This window comes from Anopheles coluzzii, chromosome 2 (genome assembly GCF_943734685.1).
Source record: "Anopheles coluzzii chromosome 2, AcolN3, whole genome shotgun sequence".
Lineage (NCBI taxonomy): Eukaryota > Metazoa > Arthropoda > Insecta > Diptera > Culicidae > Anopheles > Anopheles coluzzii.
In genome coordinates, this window is record NC_064670.1 from 96,785,126 (window position 1) to 96,811,876 (window position 26,751).

A 26,751-nucleotide genomic window follows, 5' to 3' on the forward strand; every position below is an offset into this window, starting at 1 on the left:
GTGTGTTCGTTGCGCTTTATGCATACTTTTACTACCCACGACATCGACCATGATGATGATGATGACGTTGAAATGTCGGCCGAAACGTGTAATATTTCTAACTACCCAAGCATTCCGTGCACTCTCGTCTGCAGCCTCGCATGCACAGGGGATGACGACATGAGGCACCATTTATTATGCTCTGCTCGGCCCTTTATCCAGGCCAAAATTTATTTCATTAGGTCCATTTGTCCACATGGGCAAGCGCAAAAGCAGCAGCAGCTTCCAGCCATCCTTTCCAACTCACAACGATTGGGTATGGAACTGTTTCGCATAAACAAAAAGGGAAAAATGGTGCAAACGAGAATGAAAGCAAGCGCCCGCATAACGCATAATGGGCAGCGAAAAATGTGCTGGGTGGCAAATAATTTACACAAAATTTGCCACGGCACCGACTACTTTTACTACCCAATCGGTACTCGCCAGTTTCACCCACGGAACACGGACACAAAAACAGCACGACCATTCCCCTTTGCAAGTGCATTTTCCCTGCTCGGGAAGTGTGTGACACAACTCATTACACCCACACGAGTTGTTTTTGTCTTTTCTTTTTGCTTGGCGTTTGTGTACCTCTCTTCATCGAACATGTTTGAACAACTGTGTCCTCTTGTAGATGTGTGTGCGCCATGTTAACGCTCTGCATATATAGTACGCACGTGTCGCATCCGCCATCGGCCCGAACGGTTGTGTTTTGTTTTTTTTTTTTTTTTTTTTTTTGCCACAGCAGTGGCAGCTTCTCGAGATGTGCAAATTGTTCTTTAAAATTCATACCCAGAAACTGCAGCACGTTGCATGGTCCCTTGCACACGTGTGCAGTGGTCGAAATTATCTGCGAAGTGATGCTCGTGATGCACGTGTTCCTGTTTTCACTTACTGCTTGCCCCGCGGGCACAGTTGGCATGTCCATTCCATATTGAAATTGACAAAATGGGAGGCATTTTTTTTACAAAATGTATTTGTTCGTTTTTTTTATATTCTTCGTTCGTCTGCCGCAATGAATTCATTTATAAAAGAGCTTCACGCAATGTAGTCACTTATTTTAATAAGAAATGTGGGAAAAAATGCTCAGTTAAAGGAGTTAATAAAGAGTGAGTTAGTGTGTTCGAATGTTGACGTACAGCGTTAAGAATAATTTTAAAAAATATTAAAGGATTACAATTTAGTGCAAAAATGGCAAACTAGTGGCCCGCATGGAAAATGTGGCCCGCGAGGTCTTTCGGTGTGGCCCGCGACCGCTTGAGCCTAGATTTAATAGTAGAAGCATTTCTGCACAAATATGTGATGAATAATTTTTTAAATAAATAACTCGTATTAAGCTTCAATCTAATATTGTATTAATGTATAAAACCCGGAATGTCCGGATGTATCTTACCCATCTGTATGTGATTTTAGAACATGATTTTTTTAAGCAAGGTAATGCTCAAGGTACTTGGTGACAAAAAAGTAATTTGTATAAGAAAAAGACTAGGGAAAAATAACAAAATTACTCAACGAACAGGAATTCAAAACGCAAGCTCTTATTTTTTTTACTTCTGCGAAACGTTTAAAAAACAGATGAAATCAGATGTCATTTTTGATAGACTGTTACAAACGATCACAAGCTTTCCATGAGGCATCCTACCAAGATCAATGTGATTAGAGAAAAAAACAGATGGGGTAATGACTCTGTTTTTGTTTGCCATAATGAATTAGGATTATTATGGTTATTGACAGGACGGGAGTAACGGTTACGAAGGACTTGTATGACACCTTGCACTTCCCGACTGTCAAATGAAGATTTGTCCAAGTTTGGACTGGACTGGACGAACCGACCTGTAGTAATTAATGGAGCTTGGGCAGCATCAAAAGTAAGAATTCACGGTTTTTTAACGCAAGTAAATACTGTTCACAATTAATAAAAGCTCAAAAATAATGATAATCAAAATGACATCAATATCAAGATAAAATTTACTATTCAGTATTGGATAAACCAACGTATTAAGTCATGAGTCAGGACCAGTTTTTGTCGTTATCTTCTTGGAAGTTGGCACAAAATTTTGGAAATGTAGGAAATATCATAAGTCTATAGCTAATTGAAAATAATTTGATACATTTTTAACTTTATTTTACATTAAAGTTTTGTATCATTTAAAGATCTGATCTAAGAAATGCTAAAGATCTGATTTTTGTATCATATAATAGCATAAAATACTAGGCTGCGGCCTGTGCTACTATTTTCAGTAGCATTTTGGCCCGCGGGGTCAAATGAGTTTGACATCGCTGATTTAGTGCAAAGAGTGAATGCAGAATTAACTCTTGAAAGAGTTGCTCGACTTACAAATGATTTTACTCACTGTGGGTAGGTTACAATCGGGGTGAAGAACAAAATCGACGCTTGAAAGAGCTAAATCAATCCATATTGAATTCTCTAAAGAGTTATTCTATTTACAAACGTACGTACTAGTCATCGCGAAGAGCGAAACCAATCATCGTGACTTAACTCCCGAAAATGATTTTTAACTCACGAGAGAATTATTTATCTGTTACTAAGTCGCTAGTCGCCACAAGGACTTAAAACGCAAATGAGCGATACACAAGTGATGATTTATTTCACCTCAATCTTTGCAAAGATTTAGTTCAGGCACTCATTCTTAGTTATTGAATATTTTGTGGACATATAAATGTTAATTTATAGAAGATATAACTAGGAGATGGATGTATATGAGATGCAAGTGTGAGCTCGCAAAGTATGATCAATTTTTGGATTTACATTTTTCTGTACAAAAAAAATACAAATTTTACCCATTGCTTTGTTTCATTCCTCATTACCAGCCTTAAACAATAGTGATTGTTCAACTTTATGAGCGCCGCAGTTATAAAAAGAGGCATCATCTCCCATGGCACAAAAGACAAACCTTCGACAAAATGTCTGTGTTTGTTTTCAAACAACTTTTTCCCCAAATTTCGACACCCAATATCGGATGTAGAAATAAAATCGACCGCAGCAAAACATTCATTATTTTGGATAAAGTTTTCAAATTTATCAAAAATAAAGTTGCACTAGGGTTACCCATTACCCCAAGCACAGCATTATCATCCTGCTTTGGTGAAGGGCGAAACAATAATCAACGCCCTACCCCATCGCACCACCGAAACGCACAATCTCTCTCAGAGTCTCTTCTCGGCCTGACGCTACCAACCATTTCCTTCCGGTCGATACAGTCCGTTCGCTCCATTCACTTCCGCCAGTGTGCGCTCGACTGCTCGTCACTTCACAACAGCAGCGCACAGCAGACGCCCATGAAAAAACAAAACAGCGAGCCCACAACAAATGAGGTTATCAGCGCGTCCGTATCGAATGTGGCTGAATGCAGCGTGTGCTGCACTTGCCCCACACGTCTAACACGTCTCCTTCGGTGTAGTGCGCATCTATGCCCGACAATCGGGACCAACGTGCTGCTGTGAGAATATTTGGAGCATCTCCTGTGGCTTTCCATGAACTCGGTCGGTGGTGGAGATGGTGGTTCCGCACAATCTCGGCTTTCCAGCTGAACGATTCCGGAAAAACAGGCAACCGTTGACCGTCGCCACATTTTCCGCCCAACTAGAAACGAGAAACGTCGCCACGCATCATGTTATCGCAGAAAAAAAAAAAAAACGTTCCCAGACTGCTTTTGGGAAGCTGGTTTTTTTTGGGGTGTTACCATTTTCTATGCGTTACTTCCTCCCCGATTTTTTTTCCCACGACACGCTCACTCACACCATCATCTCATCATCAATTACGCTCCTCGAATTTGAATGCAAACATTTTCACGTCAAACTCGGGATGCAATTTTTAAGCACTTCTGTGGGCTAAACGGCATCACAACGGCATCGCGGCAATAGCGAAACAGATTACGTTCAGTCATGCGACACCACACGACCAACTTTTGCACCACAGGAAAGCACAACCAAGGCCCGCCGTACAACAGTCGTTCTCCGTTTCCCGTGCTTTTCGCGCCGATTTTTAACCGTGTGCCGGCGTCGTGTAAATCGAGTGGGAAAATAAAATTACCGACTTGGCCAAACAAAGTGAAACTAATTAAAAAGTAATTTGCAAACACAAGAGGCACAACACGGCCGGGGGTTTGTCGATTCACTCATCCAGGCCCGATTGATAATGCATTTTGCGCGGCTCACAGCGGCTACGGGGGAGAACTTTTCCACTTTTTCGGGAGGCCGTGTACGGAGAATGGGAATAGTAATTCAGCGAGTCGTACAACCGGTACAAAACAACCACTTACAGTTGTTCAATTGGTAGTTTACATCATTGATGAATATGCATTCTTGTACATTACTTTACAGTGGCATAGTTAATTACCAAAGCAGTGGGTTTGAAAATTAATTTTTGCATCGAATTTAAGCATTAAAATTGAGTTTTGTCCATAGGGAAATTCTTAATTAATTAAAAATAACTTAATGAACAGTGTTCAATAACGAAGGAAAGCGACAGATCAGCAGCAAACATGTACTACGCTGTCTCTACTTGCTGTATCTGCTGCACAACAACGCACTACTGCACAACCAAAATTCAATGTAAAACGTCCCGTTCACATTTCACTTGCCACAATAAACAGAAATTTAATTAAATGGTAGAATAAAACGATTACTTCATCACTTCCAGCACATCAAGGGCAAACAAACATTGCCGAAAAACGAAACCATAAAAAACTCAAGTGAAACGAATGGAAAATTGGTGAATTTTCTCACACGTTCCCGCGCGTTGCTGGTGATGATGGGCAAGCAAATCGGCTTGCCTGTTAACACTCACTCGCTTACGGCAGCATCGTCAGCAAACACAGCTGCACATATTATCCATCGTCAAAAGCAATAGCGCGCAATTTGCGGATTTTCTTTCTTTTTCTGCGGAATGGCATCCGTCAGACGAACGTTTATGTCATCGCGAGACAGAGAGATGCCGTCAAAATGTAACCAGCAGCTTCCAATTTTATTGTACGCTTGCGAAAAAGTTGCTCGCTTTTACCAAAGTTTGAAATTCGTAGTCCCGGGCATTTAATTGCACAAACATTCAGCCAAATGCTATCAAATATGCTTCACACTCGCAGTATGTAGGACGCATACACACACACAAGCAAGAGTGTAATGAAAAAAGTGCACTGGCGCTACCATCACGTTTCACGTTTAATTGCAAGTTTAACAGCGCATCAAACTCATTTCAGATCGTTGCACATACATACTGGGAAAAAATAGCGAAATTAATAGGGATCTCCCTTTGAAACCGTCTTTTTTTTTTGCTCTCATGTTGTACATAGTTATCATACCCACCGGTCCAGATCATCAACACCAACAGCATCACTTGGTGAGTGTGTGCAAAAACTCTTCTGCTGCAGCAGCGGGAAAATCATTCCACCGCGTAATTGTTGTGTACACTTTTATTCCAGTATGCCCAAGTGCATACAGACCTCGTTAACGATGCGAATTGGATTGGAAGCATTTTTATTGAATTAGTGGTACTCAAGTGAACGATGATGATGCCCGGCTTTACTTGCATATATTCAGCAAAGTTGCTGTATCGTTTTTAAAACGATGTTTGAAATGGTTGACTAGTAATGAGTTGGTTGTTGTTTTTAGCATGTAAAGAAGTAATAGAGTATAACCCGTTCCCAATTAGTGGTATCTTTGATTGCTTGGTGCATTCTGTTCGGATTTGAACTCGCGACTCCAGGTGCATTGGTCCTAGCACGTTCCCACGGCACCATGCGACTGTTCGCTCTTACACACGTCAATCAACCTATAGATTCGCAACACTTTTAGCGCGTTACATACCTATAGAAATAGCAAAGCATAAAGTCCCAAAAATAGCTTCCGCAATCTAAACAACGCCCAGATATGCAAAAATCATACATAAACTACCATAACAAACGATGCTCGAATGGCTTTTGCTCATTGCGATTTGCGGTATAAAAATATCTTCCGGTTCTATTTTTATCAGCAGTGGGCACTTAGAAAAATTGCAGCACCGTAGGTAAGGCAACACTATCGATTGGACGATTTTGGATGCAAGAACCGCACAGCGCTAGCTTGGCCCCATGTCCTTGGACGGGGCAATCGAAATTGACCATCTGTACCCAGCTTTTTTTCTTCTTTGGCTTCCTTATGTCCATTATGTGATTATGCAAACATCATCCCAATTCTGCATAGTGCTTTTTCAAGAGGAGTTCCGAAATACTGAGCAATCTATGAAGATCTGGGAGAGGGTAGTGATCCTCAGGTATATCATACAATACTATAAATAAACACTTTTATTGATTCAACGCTACCGCAGCTCCGGTTTCAACGGCTATCACTCGCACACTTTATTGTGCCTATTGCTGTACCGTATCACTTTCCACACTATGCTAAATTGTTCCAGGAAGGGTGTACACACATATAGTGCTGTATCATGTTGCCTAACCGTACGCAAACTTTCCCAACTTTACAACAGGGAAAGAAAATAACTTCCTATGGCTTTTGCTGGTGCAGCACACGCACACCAGATAAACAGAAAATTTTCCACGAAAAACTACACTATAAATTATGGCTGCCGAGACTATATCGCTCAATATCGCCCCCATGAGGGTAGAATAACACAGGGCGCAGGAAGTTTACGATAAAAAAATCCCCCTCCTCTTCGCTTTGATGAGGTGTACTGAGATTCACTAAATTTACACTCACTCACGGGCACTCGGCTGACACACTCCGGTCCGGTGGGGCAATAAAACGAGCGATCGTATTTGTTTGCCGAGAAAGGGTTTGCCGATTGCTATTAAAGATCGTTCACAGTGACCCAATTTCAAATTTTAGAAGCTTTCTAAAACGTGGGAGGAACTGCAAAAGATACACTAACCCAAACTGGGATATGAGGCATACACAATCTAATTTTGAAAATGTATTCGTAAGTTTTAAACTAAATGTACAATACAAATTTACTTACATAATCGGCCGAAGCTGTGCGATAACCGCTTTTTTATCTTCTGCAAAGCACCTCCTTTTTTCTCGCGCATTGTTACTCCTGGAAAAGATGGGATGATATCAAACACAATTAGTTAATGAGATAATGATTGAGAACGGATGACAAAAAATATGTTTAAAAATGCATTAAAATTGAGGGTTTGAGAAAATATTAAAACTATTGGAAATAATGGGGTCCTTCATGATTCTTGTCAGTTTTTTGTATGGAGTTTGACAGTTGGAGGCTGAAATCATGAAAACACTCCGTTCAAAACCACACACAAAACTAGTCTACAATTTTCAGTCTAGATTATTCTCTCAAGGGTAACAGTGTGATCCAATCAATCGGAGTGCCAATAACGGTGTGCCGCATAAGAAAACAACATCAGAAAGCAACAGCAACAACAGAACAACAACCGTTAGGGAAAAGCATCCAAGTGTTGCACAATTAGTAAGCATGTTCGCTCTCCCTTCTCCGCATCTTTACCCCTGCCAACGGCCGTAACGGGCAAAGAAAACGTAACTGTTGGAGAGAGATTTCTGGCAAACGGAAAAATGCACAAAAACTTTCATCCAACGCAAACCACGCCAGATAGCAATGGTCCCGGACGATACTTTTGCACCCCCCCCCCCCCCCCCCCCCCCTTCGATCCAATCGATACGGGATTGGCATGGGAATGTAGGAACGTCCGCGTACGGGAGCAGCTACATTATCATTTCGTAATTAATTTAAGCACATAATTAACCAATAATCCGACTGTGGGGAGGGAAATAAGGAAATAAAGAGTGTTATACGCCTCAATGCTAATGAACACTATCACGTTTTATTTGTTTCAATTCCTCCCATTCTGGAGCATGGCTTTGTGGGGAGAAAAATAAAGCAAACTAAATTTAAAAAAAAAAACAATAAACATTATTTCACAGGCATAGTAAGCGCGATACGCTGGATTAAAACACGATAGCAATAAATGTGAGTTTGCTTTTGAACGCTTTTGCCCCACGAGAGACCGTGCTAAAAGGAAACCGACTAGAACGGTGTCGCCTTTTACGTCCGCGTGGTTCAAGTTCAATCGCGTCACACGAGTCTCCTCATCACATACAAACACACGTATGGCAATGAACGCACGAACGCAGAAAAAATGGATCGCGTCTATTGCTCTTCCAGCGCGGTCCGCGCAGTGTGGCGCGTTTGTTTGCTTTCCATTCATTGCTAATTATTGCGCGGAACGCGTCGTAAACTTGAACGGGGAGCGTACGGAACGGAACGGAATGCAGTCGGTGTGTACCAGGGACAACTTGCATACACGCACGCACGCACGCACACACACGGGGTGCCATCCAGTGGTGCATCCAAAAAATTCGGTAGCACAGGTGACAGGAGGGGAGCCCCACGCCGATGCCGCGACGGTGACACAATCGTTTTGGACCTCAATGGAACAACACCTCGTCGACGCATCGTGTGTACATTTTTTTTATCCTTCGCTGACCACACCGTTTCAATGGTAAAAGGTGCGCAAAATGCAATCAGGGCCACCAGCGAACAAAATGGACTCCCACCCCATCACTGACGCCCCTTTGTCGCACACACTGACACCTTGTGCGGGTATAATTGTCATCACCCGAGAGGGACCAACTGCGCTGAATTAAAATGATCGCCGTAGCCGAGCGCAAAAAAGGAAGCAATTGTCGACCGTTTCAATTTCAAATTCCAAATACTGTACGTGACCTCTCCCACTCTTTGCTTCTTTTCGTTTCCCTTCCTTTCCTTCGAATGGTTTCGCGTCTAACGTATGCTGGCTCGGTGCTCGGTTTAACTTCTCCTCTCGCGCGAGCCGAAAGGTCAGCTAGATTGGACTGAAGCTCGTGCTCGACCCGGTCTGATTGACACATGCGGTTGCTGTTGAGCTGGCGGAACGAACTTCGCACGCTCGGTGTAGATGGTGCAGTGAGGAGAGCATAGGTAAAAGAGCGATGCAACTCAATCAAAATCTGGGATTTTTCGTAATTATTTTCTGTGAATTTTTGTTAGAAATTGCAAGACATCAGCAAAGGCGTTGGAGATGTGGTTAATAGTCCAATAATTTCAATACATTGTGAATGTTGTTAGATGACTGTTCTCACTAGACAACAAAACCCTAGAACTTCATCAAGACACAAAACCAGCAACCCTTAGACTTCCTTACGACATATTGGTTTGAAAATAAAACTGACTGAAAGCATGAAAACTGTTAGCGACTACACAACCTCAATCAGGAAATTACACACTCATGCATAACCGTGATGCTAAACAATAAACCCACCCAAGTCACAAACAAAGACAATTGTTTAGAAAATGCTTTCTACGAATGCGGAAATATTATTGTTTATTCGATGACTGCCGCCGAAGAGACGATGTCTACAACTCACTGCACATCTACTACTTGATCCCGGATTATGTTTATGATTCAGAAATCCAAACCCTGACGACTATCGGCAGATTCGATCGCTATTGCTTCACCCTTTCAAAACAAAACGCATTAACATTGTGGTGCGCGACGGAAAAAGAGCAGCGAGCGACAGAAGCCTGGAAGATCAAAGAAACACATCACAAACAGAAAATAGAAAACGGAGCTATCATATTGCATCCTTACATTGCGTTTAATGTATTGTGATGTTTTGCTTTCGAGCATGAAGCTTCGGGCATGGGAGCATGAAAAGCTGAAAATGACAACCACTGTATTTTGCAGGAAAAAGTGTAGGATTAATTTGTGGAAGCAAAACCGAGTTCGCTTCGTGTCTGTCACGCATTTGCTCTACCAAGAAATGGATACTACGTTACTCCCCGCGAAAGCGGAAACGTTTAAACGCTCTTCGTGCAGCAACAATCAGCACCATCATCCTCAGCGTCATCATGAGTTAGTCAGCCTCCTGTTCCGTTCTTTGCCGTGCTTGACATCTGCTGTTATCGGTCAGCGACGGACAACAGGGCGCGGTGTGGTTTGCAAACTTCAATCAATTCGCGACCGACCGCGTCCGACACGCCGTGCACGAGCAGCATGGCGTGTTCTTGAACTCGCGCGAGCTCGAGTGAAACCCACCCTTAACAAGCCAATCTCGACCGGGGGAGACACATCTGGGAAATGGCTTCCTGTTTGATCGACACCGGCGTTCAGATAGACTTGTTACTGGTTGCCAGTGCTTCTGTCCCGAGTGCCCCCGTGTGGACAGTGGCAAAGTGATAATAAGTACCCTCTCTTTCACACGCACACCAAGTTCCCATTCCATTGCTACAGTTCCAACGAAGATGGCAAGTAAGGATTCTTGAGTACGAAGATCGTAAGAGCTCTACTAAGAGCTCTCTCTTATCACGTCACATTCTTAACGATCCCCGTTGTGTATGTTTGTTGTCCACCAGGATGCGAAAACGCTTCTGCTCTTACGGAAAGACGATGCACACGATTACTTGTTGACTGAGGACACAAGTCAACCGTCGGCACCAGGGTGGAAGGTGGCACGTAAACGATCCCTTCGCTAGCCAGCTCGAACAGCAGCAGGAGTAGTGTGATAGGGCGATTGACGATGACAACCACTGTAGCGCGCCGTTAAGGCTACAGCGAAGAGCGCACTGTGTTGGGTAACTATCTTTAATTAAATATGGCGCATCGTTAGAGCTGACAAAAACCGCGACAGCGACAAATGACTTACAACGAACCAACCAACCAACCAACCCACCAACCAGCACAAATGTCAGCCACGCTCTACTGGAAGGGGCAGATTGCTATCGCACGAAACAATTGTGAATATTTTGCAATATTATCAAGCGCTGCCTCTCGGGCGGAAACCATCACGCTTCACCATCTTTGATTAGAACAATGCAGACAGTGCGCACTGGATATTGCATTAGATCCGGGGTGTTCGGAGCCGTTGGGGATATGGCGGACACGAGCACAGTGAACACGAACTTTAGTGCAGTCCATAAACTGGACTGGAGATGATGGCTCGGAAGATAAAATCGTAAACGTCACTCTGGAACGAAGCAACAACAAAAAAGCCGCTACACCACACTACACATTCCAAGGTTTTGTAGAGAAGCACCACCGTACCAGAGCGACCAACGAACGAAACGTGATTATTGACCACGTTTTCGCAAATTGCGTTGGCACATACTTGGAAGCAATCGTCCCGTTCCCAACAGTTCTCGGAGTTCTCTAGCGGCTAGCTAGCGAGCAGACAGCGTTGTGGGAACACTTTGTGGCTGATTTCTGACACTCCATAGCTTCCAGTGCCAGAGTTAAGCCACGACACTCCACTCCAGAATGAACTTTGTCTACTTCCACCTCCAAGCGCAAGTCAACACGAACGCCTCGTTCGCATCGATTATCAACAGCAACTCCAACGGAAGAATGGTTTACGTTGACAGATAAGAGCACTGAAACCTTCTTTTTTATGACTCACAACAACGAAAATAAAAGGTGATAGAAATGATTCAAACAAACCTTCAACTCGTTGACCCAAAACGGAAACTGAACGGAGGTGTGCTAGACGCTGATAAAAGGGGGGAAGCACTGATTTTGTTTGGTCACGGTTTATGGATGTTTTGTAGCTAGACAGCTGATTAGTTTTTGTACGCTTCGTTTCGACTGTTTGCATTTCGTAAATAAATAATAACATCTACAAGACTTCCTGTAGTGGCTGGTAGTATTAATCAGACATTCAAATGCAATGATTAATTGAGTGTGTAGTCTTCGTTGGCGTCTTGATCAATCATTTGGAATTATTCAGAAATTGAATCACATGAAGTTTTTGTTAATTGAAATGGCGGAAACAGTCAGGATTTAAGACAAACTGACGAGGCACTATAATGTCTCAGTTATAATCGGTATTGGTTTGCTGTATTAGTGTTATTTTGCCCTAATCATCCACTTACTACCGCTTAGACTTCACACAGATGACCCAATGACTGCTAAATTTACGTGAAGTGAGGCATACAATTTACCATATCAAACTTTTTTAAGCCACCAGCAGGTTCCAGGCCTTCCAAAACAGACAAAACCCTGTCCTCATGCGACACAGAACCCTCCTTATCCGGTGAAATTACACAATCAACGCTAAATCCAACTTCTCACGTGCACTTTCAATAGACAATAACGTCAAAGGGCAGTAACGTGTTGTGATTACGACAAAACTGTCCCGCCGCCTATTAACACACGATTGCACCAACATTAATCCACACACCCGTCGTCCACAGTCGTCCACACACTGTGCTGCGATAGATTACTTCGGCACTGGTGTTGGGCAGCCTTCGAACTTGCAAACTTACCCCGCCGAGAAGTTGCATCACATCGCACCTGTTCAAATCGCTTCGCAGTAAAAACGAAGCCGAAGAAAAGTGAAGAGAAAAAACTATTTCTCTCCACCAATGTGCACCACACGCATTAAAGACACGTTTTAGTACGCCACGCCGCACCATTTGGGTATGTTGGGCACCCAGCCGCAAGATAAGTGCCGCCATTCGTTACAAAACGAATCAAACCGCCGGTGCAAAGGGTTTGCGCGAGAGAAAGCAGTGCACGGTCCGGGCACACCACCATATCGGGGTTCACACCCATTTCGAAGGTCCTCAACAACAACAACAACTGCTCGTGAAAGACGTTTGGATTAATCGCAATCGAGTTTATCAGCACGCGTCGTCCGTTTGCACGTCCGAAAACGGAGGTCTGCATCCATATTTAAAGTTGGTACACCCGGGCCTTCATTCACACTGTAGCGGTGCAAGCGCGGCAAGAATAACGTTCCGAAATCGGCCAGTAAAAGACGCAACCGACATGAGACAACGAACCGGACAATATCTCACCCTGAAGAGCATGGGACCTGGCCATCCCAGTTGGGCGAAGATCTCTTTGCTGCTGGCTGTCGGTACCACCATTCTGAGCAGTTTCTCTGATGCCAGTCCCACCAACCCCATCCAGCCCGTCTTCATCCAGCGCGACCTGCCACCCGCACCGTACGCGTACGGCATGCAAGACTTTGACAGCTCCGAGGAAGTGACGATCGTCAAACGGGCTGGCCAAACCGTATACACACCGACCAGCACCACGCACCTGACCACACCACAAGCACTGCCGACTCCACTGGCCCAGGTGCAGACCGCAACACCCGCCCAACCTCTGCAAGTGCCGCTCTCCCTACAGCAGCTACAAAAACCACCCAAAAAAACGATCCCCACAGTAATAGCCGCAGCAGCAGCACCACCAACAGCAACAGCCAATGCGGCATCCGACACCGTACCGACTGCAGCCGCGACTGCGGCCAACGGCTCCACCAATGAGGCACAGCAACAGGTCTCCAAGGGTTCGCCCGAGCAAACCTCCCTGATGGAGGTCGAGCTCGAGACGGCACCGCGGCCCGAAGATCTGCCCCAGCCGGCCGAGCTGACCAACGCGATCCCGCAGAAGCGCAACGTCTACAGCAAGTACGCCGCCCAGGTGCAGCCGAACGGGTGCGGCTGCGGCGGCTACGTGCTGGTCGAGAAGAAGATCTACGTCTGCGAGCCGAAGGAAACGATCGTGCGGCTGATGAAGCGCAGCCACGATGATGTGTGTGCCGCGCAGGAAACGCAGCACGTCGGCGTGACCGCGGACAACCCGGAGCAAATGTTCCAGCTCATACCGATGCAGGACGGGATGATGGGACCGCAGCAGCATTGAGCGTGTGGATATGGAGAAGGAGCACGCACATCGCTCGATTAGTTTCTAGTACCTGCCACCTATTTATGATCTGTTTTAAATGTAAGCGAGACGAAAATAAAGTTTAATTACACAACGCCGTGTTGTTGTGCACGAATGTACTTCAACTGTGAGTTTAATTCGTTGCTTTGTACAGTTGTTCGCTGGACCACTGTGCAAATAATGGATAATTTGCTTGCGCAACACGTGCTATTTGAGTGAAAATTTTCGGAACTACAGGCAAAGTAGGACACAGCTAGCTAGCTAGTTAAACTTGCTGCCCGATTCCATTATTACCGAAACAGTCAGCGCCAGTTCTTCGGGCGCCCTAATGATGATTATGAGCCATTACCCGGGCGAAATTGCAAACCAAAGAGAAGAAAGCATACCATGAGGGGTTGCTGTGAATCGAACAGATGATGATGGTGATGCTGATGATGATGAGCATGAACCACCAAGCAGTTACATCAGACTGGACGACCTCGCGTTCGATGAGTTCGCCACAGGGAAAGGCAGCAAAAAAAGGAGAGTAAAACTGGAACGAAAAAAAAACCCTGACTCCACCATATGCTGATTCCAACTAACAGCAGCAGTAATTGATCATGATTCGCACAGTTATCGATGAGTTTGCGGTCAATGGCTAGTTCTATCCGGCTATCTGGCACTAAACCAATAATGCTCCACTGATGCCGCCACATCTGGGCAGAGAAGCGCAGCAGACGGGCGTCTGTACACACAATCTTCCACCACCAATCTCGCTCACTCGCTGCTCTAATATCCATTGGAAAGCCAGTTGCGGAAGGTTGCTAAAACTAGTAACTAGCTGTAAGAGGAACGAGCAAAGCCGGTAGAAAAAACGAAAACACTGTTCTGTTTGCCTCGCATCGGACAGTCACGAAAATGAACGATGGTGAGTTAATCAACTTGCGCGATTTGCTCCCGGTCCGCACGAAACCAGGATGGGAATGGGAGCCTGACTATGGCCTGGGCAGATGGGCAGATAGCACAAAATGGCGTGCCGCAAACGACGGTACATTTGGGCAGCGGAATTGCGAATTCGTGCACCGGCGGGTTTTTTTTTGTGTGTGCTGCTGTGTCCCAGTTTTCATGCTCCATCTAATATCCAGCAATGCCTGTCATTACCCGCGTGATGGGGTTTTACCCAAACGATGGAATCGTTGTAGAGTGGTGGTAAAATTGATTTCAAAAAGTGGACGTTTGTTCGTTTAGTTCGTCTGGTTGAAGTTCGTTCTATGCAGGATGGAAATTCTTTTTACAACCTCAGTCATCGCAGCGAGTTTTGAGCAGCAGGGACGAGCTGCACGAAACTGTTCCATACAAAATGCAGCCCAATTTGTCCATTCGCCTCGGGTCGTTCGTCATTCAATTCACAGCTCTGTATCCTCTCATTAACGCTAGTTGTGCATAATTATCTCGCATCTTGTACGGCCCCCCTTCTCCCTGACGGTTCTTGTCAAGCAAGCGCACGTTACACACTAACCCGCAACCGAACTGAGCACCACATCATTGCTGGCAAAATAGATTAGCTTTAATTAGACGTTCAATTAGCGAACCCGCGCACATATACCACGGAAGGCGAAGGGAGATGATCGCATACAACAACAAAAAACAGCCTGACAAACGCGTCAATTAATGCAACGCATTCCCGCTGGAGAGTGCTATCCACCATTCGAAAAACTAAGCGTGAAGTTTTTTCTTTCCTTCTACTGCAGCTTATTGCCATCATAAATCATATGAAAATGAATTTGCCTTCATCTGCTCGCACTGACCGGTCACACTGTATCGACCCATTCTGCCTGTTCGGTTTAAATTGGCGAGAGAACGTTCTGCCCCTCGCGAAGGAAACATTATTTTCACACATTTGGCGGACCATCATGTCGTCGTTCGTATCGCAAGAGCAGATCTCGCTGGTACGTTCAGCATGCCAAAAAGTTAATGCATTTATTTATGATAGTCCCAACAAAAACAACGAAAAAAAGCCAAGAAAACCATTTAAAAGAATCCGGAAATTCGACAGCGCGAAAAGGTAGCTTCAAAAAATGGTGATTATCATCATAACGGATGCTCGGCATTTTAATGCATTTTGCTTTCGGAGCGAACCGAAACATGATGGAATGAAAGGTTTTTTTTTTTCAAAATAACGTCATCATTTTCACAGGCTCAACGAGAAATTATCATTTTAATGCTACAAATTCTTCAATGACATTGCAAGATGCATCAGAAAAATTCATTTTTGCATCTGTTATGCTTTAATTCGTAAGTGGCTGCTAAATTCAAAGAAACTGGTTAAGTGAAACATTCTCTTTCAAAATGGAACAGTTCTCATCTCTCTTTTGTTGCGTTACCTTTGTCGTATTATGCGTTCAGGAAACCTCACAACAACACGTCAAAATGAATTAACAGTCCGTCATCGTTGTCGCATAAGCACAAAATAAACATTAAAACGAAGCCATTAAATATGGCCATCCAAACGCAAACATAAAAGCACAGCAAATACATGGAAAGCATGGAGGCTACAACTGCATGTGCATGTTGGAGCTGCCGCACAATAAACTATGCAAAGATATTCCATTCCCGACCGGATATAGCTGACGACGGAGAGCTGGACCCGCTGGACAATTGATGATCTGACAATATCTGACCAGGTCGGGTCATAGAACCTATGAGGCGACGAGCCCGGGTCGGTAAAGATCGAAATAATGCCGGCGACTTCACTATCCCGCGGGAGTAATAAAGTTATACGACCCGGATGATACCCAGCCAAAGCTGTTACTGTTCTGAAAACAGTTGATTTGGTTTGGCTTTCTTACAAACAAACCAAAAAAGAAAACCGTTCCAACCCAGGGTCGCGGTAGTGAGTAAGCGAGGTGCACAAATGGACCCAAAAAAAAGACATCCGAGACGATCAAAGCGCATAAATGTTACACAAATGCTGGCTCTAGCGCATAAAAAAGAATGCTTCTTTAGCTGTCACTTTTCACACGGTTTTTTTGTTCTTGTACCGAAGCGTTCTTTCGACGGCGGAGTGAGATTGCAGCCGTAGAAGTCGCTCACAGAGAGAGAGAAAAAAACAACGCTCGACACAAATAGCACCCTTCTCCCCCCCCCCCCCCCCCGCACCGTATACACACATACGATTTTATTATGCTGACGAGCTTTCGCCACCTGGACACAGACGCGGATCAGAAGAAGCCATTTGCTTCTTCCGACCGAAAGAACACGAGAACGTGCCATTTGATTCAAACACACACGGATCCACGTTCCCCGGCGCAGGGCAGCGTAGAAGATCTTTTGTGCGACTTCTGGTGGAGTGGCGAGAGGGGTAGTGTGCTACCCAGCAACAACGTCCATTCGCCCCGCGATGGCAGTACGGCTAAGGTGAGCAAGGTTGAGTTCAATGTTCAACGACCCGCTCGCTCAGGGCTGCCGCTAACTCGCCCGTTTTTTCGCTCGGTTAACGTATGCAAGCCGCCGAACGACGACGACGACAACCGTGGCAAAAACAACTGCAAACGGCAAAGGGAATATCCACCAAAACCCGAGCTGCTGGGTCCGGAGCGTATCGGAAGAAACATTGGCCGGACAGTTGCCGGTTGTTGCTACGCACCAAAGACGCGGCCAAAGCGGACGAACGCTCTTACGATTGCCAGAAGTGTGGTGCAAGAAACGGTGAGAATGAGAGCAAAAACCACTGCCTTTTAGTGGGTTTCGCTTTCCATTCTCACTCGCATCTTAACGGCACACGGCAAAAGAGCTGCTACACAAAAACACCTCCGGGAGCGTTACAGAGTCTTCTCAAGCCAAGGGCATTGGGGGAAGAAGCCTTAGCAGATTTCGCACAACACCGGATCAGTTCCGAAGTGCTCTGCTGCAAGTCATCACCATACTTACACAAACACGCACACTGGGAAGTGATTTCGCCACCATCACCACACAATGGAAGAAAATTATCTCGTCCGATCGATTCGCGTGGTTCGCGGGAACGCATGACGGATGGATGAAGGGACGCGGCTTGCGTGTTGATACTTGCAGCAGGCCCAAGCTTTTGAACGCTCCGTTGCAGCAGGTTGATCATGATTGAACGAGCATGATGATTGTACCCCGTCGACCGGCGATGAACCCGGAAGATTTTCGAACCACTGCAAATTGGTAGTGTATTCCGCAAACGATTCCGGGATCTACGCTTCTGGGGGATGGACTTTCGAGAGCAGAGCTTTTGGATGTTTGATTAATGAGAGAGTTTGAAACGAAATTGAATAGACGGTGCAAAGCGGTGAAGTTTCTGCTGTAGTTGTTACCTTCCGGCTAGTTGGTCTATTTGTTGTCGGTCTTCAGTTTCCACTTTCAATGCTGAAGCAAGACCCAAAATGACACCACAAACCCACAAAAACCAGCAAATCAGTAGTTTCTGTTGGCAGAAACTACCAGTACTAGACTAGTTTGTCAGTTTTCATCCATCAGAAATCTTTTCGAATTGCGAATTGTTCTTTAGGCAAATTTGGAGCCTCCTGAGTTGATAAGTTGAAACTTTTACGCGAATTGTGTTACTAACTAATGACATTACCAGAGATGTGCTTCTTTTTTCTAGCAGTAGCTTGTTGCAAGATATTCAACATACTGAGGGAGGTACAAACAAGTGATCTTGAATCAACTTTACCACAAATTAATCATTAATTGATCATTAAGATGCTTAGTTATAACATCAGGCCAATAGTTACTACATTAAAGATGTACTTTGGCAGTAGATCCCGCAAAGTCAAGTCCAGCTATTACAAATCATCCCAGTGTAAGAAAAACTACTGAAACTTTAAAGTAAAGACAGCAAGTATATTGAGGAATTGATTTTTGAGAAATTGTTGGAATTAATTCTAAACCATGACAAAAGTTCAAAATACAATTGAAGCTGCTCCGTTACTAAATGTTCTCAAGTTTATATGCAATATCTTGTAATATGAAAAGTATAATTAAATCGCTTATTTCCAACGTCAGTATGTTTGCGCGTCCGGCACCTTATTATTATACATCAAGAACACTAATTTGAATCTACATGCAAATTTCTGCGTAAACACCATTTAAAGTGAACGATACGGTACCATTGAAACGCTCTCGTGCAATGTTCCTCGATCAGGATGACGCTGATGATGCTGTGCACCACAAACCAAAAAAAAAGCAAAAAACCAACAATTTACAATATACAGACATTACCGACATCTGTTCACACCGTACCGCAGATGAACTCCGGTCGGTTCAATTACCACGAGAAAAATGGTGTCTGGTACGTGGAGTCGAGCCTCAACTGTGTGCGGAGAAGGAAGCGACGGTTTCATCATGTCGAACGGTTTGGAGAGTTCGACCCCCGGATAGGATAAACAAAAAGGGCAAAATCATTTCAGCATCCGAGATCCCCATCCTATCATACCGGCCCAAGTCCGGCCCAAGTCCCGTGTGCGGTAAGAACCTTTGCCGTGTACTACTCCACTGCTGGCAAGAAGAATATTCAAATCAAGAGCCCACACCGCACAGACGGTACGAGGAAAGCAGTAGCACGAACAAATTGTAAACAAATCCACCCTTCCCCAATGCTTCGGTGAAACATTCTAATCTATATCTCGTTTTAGAATAAAGGCAAGGCAGCAAGTAGTCGTAGTTGTAATAGCACGTACAGCATCAACGCTATTACATCCTTCTATACAGAGTTCGAGAACCTCTTATAACTTTGCCTTCAGAACGGAGCTAGACCTGGGAACTGCGTCAGAGCATAGAGTTGCATTTAAGGGAGTTTTTTATAAAACAAACCGATTTTCCACCTTATGGACGCATCCACTCACACACAGACGAAACAGACACACAGACGAAACATACCTTCCTTTCTCGGGTCCTTCTTGATGTACATAGGCGGCTCAATTCTGGCGGTTTATTTTGGACGGATCCAAACGGATGGCGGGTGTGACAAAATGCTGCTCTTGCTGCCTGCTTGCTTACTACCACTACTACCACCAGCGAGTACACTGGCCCTTTTCCTTCCTTCTCACTGACTGGCCAGGGCAAAACGTTCGAACGACCCCTTTTATTTGAACCGTTTTACGTCGAACCAAGACCAAAAAGGGGGAAAACCAATTTTCCACAATACAGCAACCTTCCACTTTCAATGAAACTCTCGTAGTACAAACAGGCACAGCCACACAGAGGCAACCCAACGCACAAAATGCTCGGAAGCGTAAGCGTAAGGACGCGTTGCACCACCCTCTTTAGCGGTAGGGAATTCCGCGTCCGCTGATTACAAAAAAGGGGGAAATATTACGAAATCACGATACACACGCACACATACACATACATACACGTATACGTACGGATAAGGATTATGCACAGGGACGAACACCCCAGTCACCCTCCTTTCACTGGTGTTAAACTTCAAATACTCACACAAATACACATACACAAAGGTGCTTTGAGGCTCTTGTACGCACTTGTCACCGGAAAACTGCTGTGCACACGTACAAATACAATACACACTCACACACGAATACACAAAGAGGAAATTGATACTAGAGTTGAACCACAAATGCACAACGATTTTGTAACCTTTTCCAGGGAGTTCCAAATCCCAGCAATGGCTTCTTTGGCCTAATTCATTTCAGGAACTTCCCTTACGACCAACGAAAAACTCACTGGACACTTTCACCGTTGCTATGAATTTTTGATGTTTTAATTTCGTTTAATGACAACTCCACGAGCCTTCAAAAAGTTGAAAAAGAGATCAAACTTTTTCCCAAACTGTTCCGTCAAGCCAAACTTTTCAGTGTTCGCCTCAGTCTAGGTCAGGGCATTCGCGTATGACGCACCCCTTCCACACTGTGGGGGGGCTACTCTCGTATTGATTCTCTATTGGACTCCGAAGACGGCAGCAGCACGTTGGCGTAGGATATTCTGTGGCCGGATTCTAATTAATCACCGCCCCACCCGTCCCGAATGACGTAATTGTTGTGGGCCGCCTTGCAACTGAATGTTCACCACCACCACAGAGAGGCACGAAAAGACGCCGGAATTCTCAATTGGCCAGATGTAGGCGACGGGCGACGCTTAGGCACACGGTCTAGAGCGCGTTGTAGCTCCGTCCGCTCCAAGAAGCTTGGATCAACAAGTTTTGAGGTTGCTTTTGATCCACCAAACCACCGTTTCACCGTTTTCACATTGTGCAGTGCACCTTTCAGATGATCTCACAATCCCGGTCCTCCGGAACTTCTCCGCAACCAGAAAGGGCTATTTGTGTCACACCAGTAGTGATTGAAAGCGCTAGGGATTTTTGGGAATTTCAATCGCTTACAAGTACACCTCCAAAACTTACACCACAAACTTCCAGCGGGTCGCACCGGAGACTAGAACGCTTCTGAGCGCGTACCGTTGTCGTAGTTTGTGCGGGAAGCCGTTTGGTTTGGAACGCTTGTACCTTGTAAAACCGCGGACACGCGTACCAGGCGCGAACGAAGCTGCAGAAAGACCAAGATTGAACTGAGTGAGCAAGTCTTCGGTGCGCTCTCCGTATGCTGCTCGTGCCGTTTGGCCCACGCACACGTCCGCCGACGCCTTACTACCAACACCAGTGCACGAGTCGTTGCTCGCGCGTTCGGCTGGCCAGAGCGTCAGAGAGGGAAAGCGCGCTCGAGAGAGCTTGGCCGCCAGAGCGCATTCACAAGCACCACCCGGAGAATGGGGTGGACTTTTTTGTTTCTTTGGTTTGTTTGCAAGGGTGTTAGAAAGTAAAAGTGTGCGTTTCCGCGTGCGAAGTGAATGGTAGACACGGTGCGGGCGTCGCGCGACGCAGTTCGAAAGGAATTCTGCATAAAGAAGCGAATTGTTCGGAATCGAATATGGTTGGATGTCATTTTATTAAATATCCTACATTTTAGAAGCGATCTTGAAGGCCGAAAACGTAATTGAAGATGCATTTTGATTAGGTTCCATGTTTAACTTGTATTCTTCATCAATTCTGAAGAATATTGATAACTTCCATGTTGAAAATGTGTTCTTCAATACTTCTGAAGTAGTTTACAAAAATCCATGTTGAACCTGTGTTTTTAAAGAATTCTGCAGAATATCTCCAAAAATGCTGAAGAATGCCAATATATTGGTAATTGGACCGCAGTTCCTTAAGACTTTTGAATAATATCAAAATAATGCATATTGAACATAGTTCTTCATTTCAAACTATCAACGAATGAAACTAACATCAGAACCTAACGCAAGATACATTGGTGGACCCCTCGATATGCTCAACTTCTTCTCAACCAAATCACAATTTACTCAGAATAGACAAACTCTCTCCCTCTCTCAAATGCTCTACAAAAAAACACATTCCCCTGTCTTATCACCCACGCGGATTGTTTGTTACTAACGCACTAAAGGGGGTGGTAGAAAGAGCAAAACAAAATTACCAACACCACGAAGCAACGAGCTCTCCACAAGCATAGTACATCCCCAGCAGTGCACGAGAGAGCACAAAACGCCCCACACTAGCAGAACTCTCGATCTCTCTCTCTCCCTTCCCGGATTGCTCCGGTTGCGTCTAGCGCGCCCGAAGAATGAACGAAGTTCAAGTAGGGCACAAGGCATATTATGAATCATCTCGACGAGATTCCCAGGCAAAGGCAGATACCCCACCCTAACTCCTGCAGCCGTCAGCCGTTAGAACTCCGGGTCTACCACTCGCAAACAATGCCCAGCTACGGGCGGGCGAGAGATCTTAGTATGCGTGCGAGTTAACCTACCTCTACGCCACCCTGTATCTTTCTCTCGCTTACTCTCGCGACTCCTCTGTAAGAACATCCTTGTCTAAAACACAGTCCGCCATCCAGCAGGCTTGCTACCTTCGAAAAAAGGGCACGTGGCTACGTGTGTGTGCGGGTATACGGGTAGCATTAGGTTTGGAGTGTGTTAGTCGTCGGCTGCTACGGAATTGAACCTTTAGCCCAGGGATCGCAATCGCGGAAGGGGACCGAACAAAACAACTTCATGACGTCAGGAACTTCCGCACACGAGCGTAGGCTCCGGTGTGTTCAGCCACTTCTAGCGTTACGCCACGCTAGCTTCTTCACTCCCTCGCTCTGCCAAATAGCGAAAGACCCTTCTCCATCCTCACCCTGCGCGGCTAGACAATTCGATACGGGCAGTGTGTGGAGGCGGTACACGTCGGAGGGTGACTGAAAATAAGAAGTATGAAAAATAAAAAAAGAAAAGAGACACTCACGCCAAACCCAACCCAAACAAATAGCGGTACACACACAGAAGCTTTACCGCACGCTCTTCGATCGAAGGATACCGTGAACATGTGTGTGAAACGGGTCCTCCTTTTGGTGGGTTGACGGTTTACAGCAATGGAGGCGCGCACCTGCAGCTCATCAAAACTGATTTGGATGTGCATAAATTAGGCTAGAGAACGGTGATGAATTATGGAGAATTGTCTAAACCTGCCGCAGAATAATGGATGGTCTGGAAGTGTGGGATACCCTTGGGGTTTTACTACTGATCTTCTGTGTATTTTTTTCATGTACGCATTCGAGTACTTATGATTGAAGGTATGTTTAACATGAGTTTATGCTACAGCACGAACAAAAGGTGGGTGTACAATACCATGCTGCCGTGAGCATTTTGCACATTTTAAAATCCTGATTTGACAATAATTGACAGTAAATAGGCATTTTTTAATAATATTTTGATTCATTTTTTTTTCAAAATAGTACATTTAAATCTAAGAATTCGTCAAGCTGGTTTTAAAGTATACTTTATTCTTAGTAACAATTACATACATTTTAACACACAAAATTCTTGTTGTTTGTTTTCTTTTAAATAAACGAACCAATTGTTGTAATACAGCTCCTTAAATGATTAAAAATGTAAATCCTAATATCGAATACATTCTGATTTGTAAGGTACTTCCAGCTTGCAGCTACTCAATCCCCTTTGTACGCAAACGTAATGAGATGCTCACTGATTCGTCATTATCGATCAAAATTCAGGTACGGGTATTTCCCGATATTCGCTATTAATACGGACCGGAGGCATTAGCGTATCTCGAATATTCGCGTATATCGAATTTCGAAGTTTTCAGTGAAATTATAGCAAATAAGTTAGATTTAAGTCGTAGGTTTTAGCAACTAAATTAATTATTTAATCTGATTTCAACAGAAGATTACAATTTGTACTTTTTAAAATGTGTGTTTAAATTTAACTAAAATGGTTTTTTTACATTTGACAATAAATGTGTCAAATCAGTACAATTTGTCCAAAAAACTTCAGGTTTTCAAACCATAGGTTGTTTTCAGTGTCCAATCTATACAAATAACAACAATCTTATCCCAAAAGCTCTTTAGCTCTTAGCTCATCTTCTAAAAAACTTAAATAATATTGGATTGTAATTGAATTATAATCCAACTATTACTATGCAATTAAAATGTTAAATTTGATATATGAAACTAAAGTTTCAGTTTTTTATGGTTTTATTTACTAAATCATTCAAAATAGCAGAAAAATAATCGCAATATTATAAAGAAAGACATGCGACAATGTTGTCTTATTTAAAATGTAATGCGGGATTTGAAGAAATGAAGGACACATTCGGTCTAACAACTTGACAGATATACCAGCGGACAGCTGTACCAAATCATGACCTTTGGCTAGCATTTGGTTCATACTCCAAGTGGGCTACAGTGTCACTGTATGTATGGCTTGCCTTACAGGGTGTTCCAAGTCAGTTTCGAATGTAAGCATTGTTATTCTCCGTATCCAAGATGTTTTTCAACAACTGTCAAACGGTTTATTTGTTTCAAAATGAAATTTCAGTTTCAACACATGATTTTCAACACATAGCAAAGAACTGTCAAGCTCAATCCAGCTTGAGTCGTGTTGAAAATCATACTGTAGAAATTAAAAATTATTGTGATGGAAATGAAATGCCAGATCGATGTGGAACAACATTTTTCATTCGGTGAATAACAACGTTTACATTCGAAACTGACTTGGAAAACCCTGTATCTGAAAACTTCAAATAATATCACAGCTTTATTAATTTTACAAATTGTCTTGATAAAATAATTCGAACGGAATTTGTCGGACGGTATCTACTACATTTGTGCATTAGTACTACATAGTCATTGCAGCTCTCGTAGATAATACGCATTTTTTAGGTACATTGAAAATATCACATCCTACTAATGTCTCTGCCATTGGGTTTCATTATAGTTTTGTAGTTTAAACTTTCATATAAATGGGCTACACACCAATTCCCATTCGTGATATACAGACACGTTTAAGGCATGATCAAGTTGAGAAATCAAAAGAAGTGCATTTTGGGAAAGAAAATGTCTGTAAACTTACACTTTAAAACGTGCATCTTACATTATACAAAACAAAATTATCTTAATGCGTTCCCCCCATTTTTGCCCCTGTTCCCATCCGACCATATCATCTACAACGTGTAACTTACACTACACTCGCACCGGCAATTGCTATCTTCCTGTATGAGGTAGTGGTGAACGGTGAGATTATCAGCTTGCTTCCTCGTGCATGTGCATAAAATGGGTTTAACTCGCGTCGTCACGACCTGCTCTACAATTACCTCGATTGAATCAAACCAAATACAATAATCACACACATAGACCGCCTATCCACACACACACACACACATACCACCAATTGACACGGTTTCGGAAGCCGTTTTAAACATTATTTACTTGTTTTGTTTGAGTGTCGGCGTTGTTTTTTTTTCTTCTTCTTCTGCTGTCACTGCTATTGCCGCCCTATTGCTGAAAACATTGCACATGTTTTCCCACATTTCCCCAAACCACCCTTTAAACACGCTCCTTCCTTCTCAGAGTCGGTTGCGGGGCTGTGCAGTGAATGGTTGTAGTTGTGTGGTGGCCTTTTTTTTCCTCCGCTTCTGTATCGCACTTTCCACGTCGTCGATTTGGCGATGTTTAAAAATAGTCACAAATTAAAAATAAACCTCCATCACACGACCGATCGTCACCCGTACATCGAACTGGTGCGCGCACGGGGCCTTAAAGGAGTGTTGACTGGTGGGACGACACATACAAAACAGCACGATCACATATACACACTATACATTTTCCACTACCTCCACTACCAGCTCTTGGCAAGCAAATCTCGTACCGCAATGTGTGCAACACAAAAAAAACCCCAACACACAGGCGGGCGCGAGTCAGCCCCCAACAGGGCCGTGTGTATCCCACCAAACAAACCGGGAGATGTTATGTTTATGGTGCAGCAGCAGCAGCACTGGTTTGGCCCCGCCACATACCCCCCCCCCCCCCCCCTCTCAAATGGGGAGGGGCAAATGGTGCAGCAGTATGCCACCAAAGCATAGCAAGTACACCGCGCAGTGTATGATTTAATACAGCGAAACGAAATGTGTACGGAGACCGCCAGCGTCACGGTACTAAATCGTTTCAACATTGTCATCGTCACGGTGGGGTCTGGTACAAACCCCATATGATGGGGCAAAGCATTGGCCAAGGTATCGATGCCCCAGCGCCCCGATACAGGGAATAAGCGTGAGTTTTGATTTATTTCCCATTTCTTTTCATGCTCCAAGCATCGAAGAGCACGATAATAAATGTGCAACATCATCACGAGCCATTTTCAGATTTATCTAATTTGCTTCAACGCCATCACGACCAATGAGGAGAAATACGCCACGAGGCGTAATTGACGCGATTTGCAGCCCCCAGCCTTCCCACAGACCCGCCGCGGCCCGATTTTAAACAATTATATCACACAACAATTTGCCACACATGTTGTGTATTATCGCTATCAATGATTGGATTATTTCTGACAAATAAAGCATGTAAATCGAACCCGAAGTCGTTGGCGGCGGTGGTAGTTTCCATGCTAACGAGCACGGCGGCACAAGCTGATGGATGAAAAAATGCGCACACGAGAAACAACACACCAAACGCCCGCTCACTACACACTCAAACTAATCGCCCACCGGGCGCGGTAAGCA

General features: G+C 44.3%; 1 protein-coding gene across 3 annotated transcripts in view; it reads right to left on the reverse strand.

The window, feature by feature from the left end:
• Window positions 1-26,751, reverse strand: part of LOC120960999 (cyclin-dependent kinase 14) — a 131,985-nt gene that overhangs the window by 76,715 nt on the left and 28,519 nt on the right. For 2 of the 3 annotated variants that reach the window (XM_040384528.2, XM_040384529.2), the window contains exon 3: window positions 6,992-7,069. In XM_040384528.2, coding sequence (XP_040240462.1) covers window positions 6,992-7,069 — 78 coding nt within the window. Of the gene's footprint in view, window positions 1-6,991; window positions 7,070-19,595; window positions 21,278-26,751 lie in introns of those variants that run through there. The other variant, XM_040384533.2, reaches the window with a different exon arrangement.